Source organism: Diabrotica undecimpunctata, chromosome 4, assembly GCF_040954645.1.
Source record: "Diabrotica undecimpunctata isolate CICGRU chromosome 4, icDiaUnde3, whole genome shotgun sequence".
NCBI lineage: Eukaryota > Metazoa > Arthropoda > Insecta > Coleoptera > Chrysomelidae > Diabrotica > Diabrotica undecimpunctata.
In genome coordinates, this window is record NC_092806.1 from 156533530 (window position 1) to 156542852 (window position 9323).

The window sequence follows — 9323 nt, forward strand, 5'->3', positions numbered from 1 at the left end:
AGATACCTGAATCTTTGGCACTGCTATCTTTAGTACTTTAAATTAAACTAAAACCCAATTTTTAGGGACTCAAAATGGAGGTAGCATAAAAAAATTTCAAAACCCCCCCCTAAGACAAATTCTGGGTGCGCCACTGCACCTATTATTGCCGGAAAACGTTGTAAACGTAGAAGAAGGCAATTGACAGTGTAAAAGATATACAGAGTAATACATTTCTTGTATACCTAATATAAACAGATTCCGCTGGATATTATAAAAACAATTGAAAACGTATATCAAAACAATAAGATGAAAGATGCTTAGAATAGATGGACAACTTACGGAAACTATAGATACAGGCAATGGAATATGACACGGGGAGGGTATGTGGAGATTTAAAAACTGTTAAGTGGTCAAACCTCATAAAGGGTTAGCGCTAAGAATGGAAGTTGTATATTTTCAAAGATGTATTAGCTAATAGTTAAAACATCTCGAAGATAAATCTTCGATATCAATAAATACTATCAAAAACTTAAAAAAATTAAACGATACTATTCACTGGACTAACTGTTTTTATGTCCTCTTTTTAATTTGACAGCCGCAGCACAGATGTTCACTTTAAGAATCAGTTGTTGTGACATTTCATTTGACAGATGTAATTTTAAGTTGTTTCTGTTTGGTTTATTTGATTAATTTCCCATTTTCCTGAGATAGTGTAATAAATTTTAAAATCATATATGTAATAAGAAATCCTCTGTTCAATAATTGTTTCTTAAGAATGTGATATACTTATGCCATATGTTTTCACTATTTTTGGCTGTTTATTATGAACTAATTGTACTGATAGTTTTAATGTACTAGGACTACTTTGGTGGCCTCAATCTAGATATTAAAATGGATAGTAAACAAAGCACTTTAAACGAAAATGTTAAACAAGAAACTAACTTGTTTCTTGTTAATTCGATTAAACTAGAAGTGAAAAACGAACCACCTGACAGTTTAGACTTGTGGAACTGTTTAGATCCTCCCACTGTAGAACCTGAGTATGTACAATGCTTAAAACAAGAACCAAATCAAGATTTCATGAAACATAAACAATACAGTGAGGATATTTTCATCAAAAGTGAGTCAAATTCATTCTTTGGTAACCAATCTGTCGAAGAAAGGAAACTAGAACTTCAAAAGGTGAAAGAGGAATTTTCAAGTGAGGAATACGATAATCCCAACAATTTTGAAGAATATATGTTAACTGAGGAATGTAATCTTCCGATTAAGTGTGAGGCTGACTTAGAAGAAGGAAGCTCTAGTAATTATCAAACTGAAGCTATATCAAATCAAAAGCAAGAGAAGTTTTTTTATGCTTCAATCCAAGAATGTAAGTATATCAGAATTCAATAAGAAAAAATACCTTATATGTGAAGACATATAAGTACTCTTGGTTACTTTATAATGAATAATATACACTTCATGTAAAAATAATTATGAAAAAAGCTGCTCGGTTGAGATATGTTTGCCAAATTTGCAGTTCTGATATGGGTTCAAGAGAATTTTTGTCTTTTTATGGGAAGGTCAGCAGTGTGTGAGCTTGTTATTGTGGATTATTGTCTTCCATATTACCTTTATGTGGCCTGAAGTTCTAAAGCATGCTCCCTGCTTTTTGTTCTCCATTGTTAGGTAGATGTTCCTGTTTTTTTTTTTATTTGCATTGTAGATAGATTTATCATATTTTGGGCTGTTTTCTCTTGTTGTATTGTCTTATTTTTATCTTTTTTCTGATGTCATTTTTTTTTCTAATAAAATTGTGGATATTAGACTGTCATAAAAATTAGATACACAGGAGATGATATGAGCATTTAGACAAGATAAAGTGACCTCATATAAACAGGCTTCAAACATAGGGAAAAATAAAAGTTATAATCTTAAACTAATACATAAAACATGTTTGTACAAAATTTGATAAATGTTATGATCTTCTGATCTTAATAATTGGATTAGGTGATATGGTTTGGTGATTTTGGGTATCTTGGTAATTTCTTCATGTAAAAATTTCACTACTTAAATTATTTAGATCAGCCTAATATCATGTGCTGCATTCTACCATTTGTATGTATGAACAATTGGAAGAATTACTTAATTTTATTTTAAATTTATACTGAGGACTTAAACATAGTTGAACCTTAATCTGCACAATACAGAGAAAAACTGTTTATTTCCCAATAGTCTTGCGAACCAAGATTGGTGAGGAAGCTTAGTAACTATGTTTTTATAAAATTGTCCTTTTTGACCTTGTCTATACATTGACCTTTTGTACATGACCTTTTCATTCTCATGGACTTTACTTGGCAAGCAATTTCATTGAGAGTACATTGATACTTTAAATTTGCTCTTGTTTTTCTTCCCTTTTTATCTACTTATTCAAGTTCTTCATTCTTGTTATTCCACAATGCCGTTTAATCTGAATTAAAGATTAGTTACTTTCCAGTTTATTAATTTCACAATATAAAAGATAAATTTACATACACATTAATTAACCAAGAGCCCTAGCTATGTTGGTTTTGTGAGTACTACATTAACAATGGTTTTACAAAGTTTAAGTAATATATTTATGTTTTCAGTCAGATAGCCAAGTGGCGGCCGATTCCCATTCATTTCACTGTCGAATGGGTCAGTGGATGTGGGTTCACGCCCCAGCTCAGTGTACAGAAAAATAAAAAAGACTAACGCGGCAGTTTAAAATTCTAGATGAATCTGCGGCTTAGACTAGAATATGCTGGTATCTGATCAGCCTAAGGTGGAGCAGTACGGCAAGAGATAAGGGCTTGCGGCTCTGTGATACTCCTCCATAGATCCTTACCGGAAGGGTGTGGCGCCTAAATACCAGTGTATATATAAGTAATATATTTTTAGTTACAAAATTTGACTAAGTAGTCTATGTTAATACAGAAAGATATTTGTCCATTAATTCAAAATATACAAGAAGAAATTTAAATTATTCAAATCTGATTGGTCTTAAAGTAGTTATCAAAAGTAAGTGTTTTATTCCAAATTTAAATCTTCCTAGTTGACTTTCCTTCATATTACTGGGCTGCTTATTATACAAAATTATGCCATTCTAGTAAGTGCTACTTTGCGCACCAGAAGTTCACATTCTTTCTGTACAAAAAGTACCCCTTTGTCTAGTATGATAGTCATGTACATCTTGGGTCAATGTTAGGGTAATATCTGTAAGTACTTGAAAAAGATTACATTTATGAATTAATACATAAACTTGCATAGTATACATTGATTCAATACTGAATATTCTTCTTGAGCAGTACAGATCTGTTGGATAAAGGCGTGGCAGTTGAAAAATATATTTAATAGCCCTGTTCTATAATCAGGGCAGGTCACGTAGCCCGATATAATGACAACAGGTGGACACGGAGAATTCTAGAATGGAGACCAAGGACGACAACAAGAAGCACGGGAAGACCTCAAAAAAGATGGGTAGATGACATAAGAACAGTGGCAGGCAAACAGTGGATTAGATTGTCGCAAGATAGAGAAAGATGGAAGCAATTGGGAGAGACCTACATTCAGGAGTGGATGGAACATGGTTGACAAAGAAGAAGAGTTCTATAATACCATTAGAGGAAGAAGCTGTTTATGATTGGTATTACCCCATATGATTGTTAAATAAGACAGATGTGAGTTATTAGAGAATAATACACTATTTTACTCTGACAGAGACTTATAAATTTAGCAATTCTTCCTAGCATGCCTACTGCTGGAGCTATGTTATGACATATCTGTAAGATGTGTTGTTCCTAAGTAAGTCATTCATCTATAAACAATCCAAGATACTTGATCATCTTCTTTTTATTAAATTTGAATTTTCCAAAGTTCAAATATATCTCCCTATGTGCATCTACATTTGAAATTATCATATAACTTATTCATGTTAAGTGAAGGTTTTGGATACTTAAGCCATTAATCTATTTCTATTAAGTCCATTTCTACCTCAATTTTTAATTTTCTGGGATCTTTATTGGCATACAGAATACCTGTGGCATCAGCATACAAATACAACATAAACCGCAGAGGTAAATTGGATAATGAATTCATATAAATCAGTTGGTCCCAATATAGACCCTTGAGGAACTCCACATGCAATATTTTCTGCTGTGCTTGTTGCAGTTTTTGTATTCCGTCACTCAAATAGTTGCTCAACCAAGCTAAAACCGTTTCAGTTATCCCTTATTGATCAAGTACTAAAATAAGTATGTCATGGTCAAATGTATTGAAAGCATTTTGCAAATCCAATGATACAAACACACAACTTAATCCTTTCTCTAATTTGTATATGTCTATAATTAAGTCAGTGTTAGCAGAGACTGTGCCTGAACCATGTCTAAAACTGTATTGCCTCTTAAACCAGTAGCTGGATATATCAAAGAATTGTGAATTGTACAATTTGGTTATTTACACATGATTCAAGATCTTTGACATGGCTGTTAAAAGAGATATTGGTGGATAACCTCTGGGTTGCTTCTTTGAGTCCCCTCCTTTATACAATGGTACCACTATCGCTATTTTCTTAGAGTTTAAGATTAATCGAGGGATAGAAAGGTTAACTTAGTTATAATCAGTAGCAGCTCTAATAATATTCACATTAAAGCCATCGCAGCCTGGAGATTTTCCTTTTTTTTTTACTATTCTTATGACCTCTAATATGGTTTTCCGAGACTTGTTGCCATTCGAATATGTATTTTCCTGGAGATATATTTACAGGAGGTGGTATGTTATTTGATAGAGTTTGTCCTGCAAAATTTCGTCACTGATCTATAACAATATTATATTGGAGATTACCAGACAGAGTGTACATAATGATATGCTAGTTAATTGGTTTTCTTTTTGTTTTCAGATATTACAAAAAGTGATAAAAGGAAGAAGCTTAAAAATACAAATCGCATTAACACATGTCCATATTGTGGCAAATGGTATTGTAAGAAAAATGAGTTGTTGAAACACCTTTTAAGTTATCGTGTAAAAAAAAGCGTGTTTGTTAAAAGATCCATACACAAAAATGAAAATATTTCAGCCGATGTTGAAGATAAGAATTTTAACAACAATCCTGCAACGGAAAAGAAAGTAACATCAAAAGTGGCATGTAAACTGTGTTCTAAAGTTTTAGACAAATATTATTTGAAGGCCCATATGTTACTTCATACTGGAGAAAAGAATTTTCAATGCGATATTTGCTTGAAGAGATTCAGCCAAAAATCGAATCTGACCATTCACAAGCGTTCATGCCGCGGCACAGCATATCAGTGCGAGATATGCTTTAAAACATTTAAATCTAATTCCATAAAAAACCATATGTATACTCACTCAGAGGAAGCACCCATAAAATGTACTTTTTGCTATAAAACCTTCAGGAGAAAGGACAATTTTGCGGCACACAAATGTTTTAATTTTGAGGAAAATATATTTAAATGTCATTTATGTCCAAAATCTTTTAAGCGAAAATTTGTTTTAACTGCACACATGTATACACATACTGGAGAACGGCGATACCAATGTCCACTGTGTCCAAAAATGTTCAGACAACTGTCATCAAAAAATGACCACATACTTATTCACACAGGAGAAAAGAAATTCAAATGTAACATTTGTCCGAAGAGTTTTGTTAATAAAAACATGTTAAGAAGACACAAACTTTACCACTCAGATACCAAACAGCACCGTTGTATAGTTTGTTCCAAAAGTTTTAAAACAAAAATGTGTTTAAAGCGCCACATGAGCCTTCACAATAACACAACCATATTTCAGTGTAACATTTGCTTGAAGGAATTCAAGAAGAAGGGTTCATTGGAGTGCCACATGTCCATCCACACCGGTAATTACAAGTACAAATGTGAATATTGTCCCAAATCGTTTTCACGGAAACAACCACTTCTTACACATCAGTATAATCATACTAATAAAAAACCGTATCATTGTGACATTTGTCCAGAAGCTTTCTTTTCAAGTTCAGCTCTTAAGAACCACAAAATTTTTCACGCTGCTAGTAACGGTAAAGATGACAAGCCATTCAAGTGCGATATATGCATTAGAGCTTTCAAATTAATTTCATCTTTGAAGAGTCACATTAATAACGACCACACAGGCAAGAAACCATTCAAATGCGAAACATGTCTCATACAGTTTGCTACACATGATTCCCTAGACAAGCACATCGACAAATTTCATACGAAAAAGAAGTTTGAATGCAAAGTGTGCTCTAGAAGTTTCTCTCACAGGAGCACTATGAATAAACATATCAGGGTTAAACATAATCCTAACGGAAAGTCCCTAACTATCGAAAAAAAGTTTGAGTGTGAATTTTGTAGCAAGAAATTCGTGTTCGAAGGTAGCATGAAGTTACACGTAAAGAGGCTTACATGTTTCAAATGAAGTAACTAACTTATTTTTACTTTTTCTTGTGAGAAAGTTCAAAATTTTCGACCCAGTTCTCGGCTATCTCCAACAATTCTTACTCGTTTGCACATAAGTCGTTGAGGCTGCAGGTATTGGAGTAGTTTGGATAGGTCAGTGCATGTTCCATGTTATGTATGGCCCGCATTTGCATTTATCATGTTTTGTGTTTTAATACCCACCTTATTTTTTGCCACATTGATTCATATTCGGTTCGGTGTTGTTCATACAGGCCATTTGGAGTTACGCCACTGAGCATCTCCTCAATGAGTGGGTTATTGACAGATGTTCAGTACAGGGCCACATCCAAGAATTTGCTGCGGAAATTTAATCTTTTGATTTGCATTCGGCTACAAAAAGAGAGTGGCGTTTATCATTTGTCTGCTTGGTTCTTTCTATGAACTCATGTGCTTTTCTGTGGCAGTTGGAGATAGCAAAACAGGTAGCTCTATAGAGTTTTTCTATTAGAGTTGGGTTAATACGATGTTAGTCTGCATGTTTCGTTCAGGATGACAACTTTTTTGGTGAGTTAATCTGAACCTTTCAGACAAGCGTACTCTGCCGTAGAATAGCAGAGCGCGCAAGCAGTGGCTCTAAATACGGTCCTACTATTGGTGAGTTTTCTGAGGTTATTATTTCTAGCTGCCACTTTCAGACGTGTTTTGCCATTGAAATCGACCTGCCTAGCATGAAGGTCAGGTAGATTGGTTTCTCCATGTATTTGAGACACAAAATATCATCGAACTTTTTGGTGGAAGAAAGGAGCTAACTTAAGTCTTGACTGAATTCGGTTTAAGCGAATTGTTTTGGTAAGCGCTCAGCATGGTGTCGAATGCCTGTTATAGTTTGATTTCCACTTCCTCGAAGGTTCCTCCTTGTGCAGTGCTGGCCAGGCAGTAGACATATAGGAAGTGATTTGTATCTCGTGTATTAGTTGATCATTTGTGGATATACACTACTCGTAAATACTTACTACGTAAATGCGTTAATCTACGCTGTGAAATTTTTGTTTTTCTCGGTAAACATTTTTTCGATTTCGTTAATGACAAATCGACTTCGAAGTCAGCTTAAGGTTTGATTTTTATGCGTTTCGCAAGACTTGTTTAAACTTTTAAGATACAACAAGAATATAACATAGAAGACCTGAGGAATGTGGTCATGCCGTCGTATTAGAGAAGGTTGGAATTGTCGCTTAATGGGTGAGAAAGATTCTGTGTATCCCATACATCAGTATCGCGAATGGTTGAACGATACAGGGTAACTGGTGAGCATACAAGAAGAGCTGGATAAAACAGAAACCGTGTCACGATCCCCGCTCAAGATTGTTTGTTAAGTTTTTGACTCTAAGACAACGATTTGTAACAACCCTACATTTAAAATCTGAGCTTAAAAACACAATTGGTATCCAAACAATCCTGGAAAAGTTCGACGTTTTCTAGAAGGAAATTTGCACATTGCATTGATGCCCGACGTCCAGCGTTAACCAGAGATCATCGTAAAGCATACTTAAATTTTGACATGGAGCATATAAATTAGGAAGCAGCCGATTGGGAACGAGTTCTAGAGCAGATGTGTTCTGCGAGGTCGAAAATTTCGGTGGTGCATGATTTACCAGGTCTAAATCCAGCTTGTTGTGGTATGAGATTCTAGTCGACTATGTTTTCTAAAAGTGCTATTACTTTAGATTTCCTCGAAAGTTTCGGAGTTCTGCAACTGTCCCGGCAATTGTTAAAGGCTCCAAGGTCCAATTGTTGGACCCGAATTTTATATTCGTTTCACACATAATATATCAACAGCCGCTACCTTGCCATTCTTATTGAGTGGATGAAAATGTAATACAATATCTAAAATTTGTATTTCAGGAGCCAACAAAAATAATAAAAATATCAATGATTTTTTACTGTTAAATTGGGTAAAAATATATACATATTATTTTAAAATTGCCAAAATGTAAATATTTTCCAAAACAATATTGCGGATATGCGCCCAAAAGAATTTTTATGTACATGCCACATTGTTGCCCTTTTTATTAATTAAAAAATTTCATAAAAAACACTTATCTAGTTAAACAGATTAATAAAAATCAAAAATGATGTTTTATAATATATTTTTGTGAAAAGAAGACTAATCTTGTGTGTAATGTATGTGTAAATAACTTTTAACTATTTCTGCAAAATAGTTAAAATGCTAATTGTTCTGGTAACAAAGTTGTTTTTATTTTTCACAAGATAACATATTTTGTAGAAATATGGCAACACTGGTTAGTTATCTTCGCTGGGCATACGGCAAGGTTATCGTTTCTGGTTGTTTTATGGCAGTGCAAAACATATTTTAAATTGAAGTTGGCACCCAATAAAATATATTAATCACTAATTAAAGTAGAATCGACTGATATAAATTTTAGATTTGTAGAAATCATACCCTTTTCACTGGTAGTTATCTTGTTAGTTATATATCATTCTTTTAAGTTTTTTGTCAGTTTTGGTTTTTTTACACTCATGAAAAAGCTAATGTACTCAACACCTAGGTAACTTTATAAGCTCTGACTAACTGTGGAACTCTACTGTCTTATTAAATTGTATATTTAAATTAAATGAAATATGTATTTATTACTTTATTTAAATAAAAATCAACTAGATTCGGCATTTTTATTGTAAATTACATCCCTATAATCGTCTTCTTGGCTGGCAGGCACACTTATGTGTATAGTGTCAAATCCGTAGTTCTAACGCGGAACCCCTAGACTTATCCTAATATACTCATTCTGTCAACTGTCCAACACTTAGTTCCGTACATTATCGCTGGTCTTATGGCCGTTTTACAGAATTTTTCCTTCAGCTTCATTGGAACTTTTTTATCACACCACTTATTTCCTTCCACTTCTTCCA

At 33.7% G+C, this 9323-nt stretch overlaps 1 protein-coding gene across 2 annotated transcripts; it reads left to right on the plus strand.

Moving 5' to 3' along the window:
* Positions 1-584: 584 nt before the first annotated feature.
* On the plus strand, positions 585-9073 carry LOC140440271 (uncharacterized). 2 transcript variants are annotated; one of them, XM_072530676.1, is made up of 2 exons: positions 585-1354; positions 4883-9073. In XM_072530676.1, the coding sequence occupies exons 1-2, from the start codon at positions 874-876 to the stop codon at positions 6412-6414; spliced, it is 2013 nt and encodes a 670-aa protein (XP_072386777.1). In that variant the 5' UTR covers positions 585-873; the 3' UTR covers positions 6415-9073. The 2 variants fall into 2 exon arrangements, with proteins under 2 accessions (XP_072386777.1, XP_072386778.1); XM_072530677.1 differs by lacking the exon at positions 4883-9073 and adding an exon at positions 2595-2867.
* Positions 9074-9323: the final 250 nt, after the last annotated feature.

Bases quoted from the DNA above. Each gene is read 5' to 3' on its own strand.
- LOC140440271 (XM_072530676.1), top strand. From the start codon at position 874: ATGGATAGTAAACAAAGCACTTTAAACGAAAATGTTAAACAAGAAACT. The intron at 1,355-4,882 runs GTAAGTATATCA...TTTTGTTTTCAG, and splicing joins TTATGCTTCAATCCAAGAAT to ATATTACAAAAAGTGATAAA.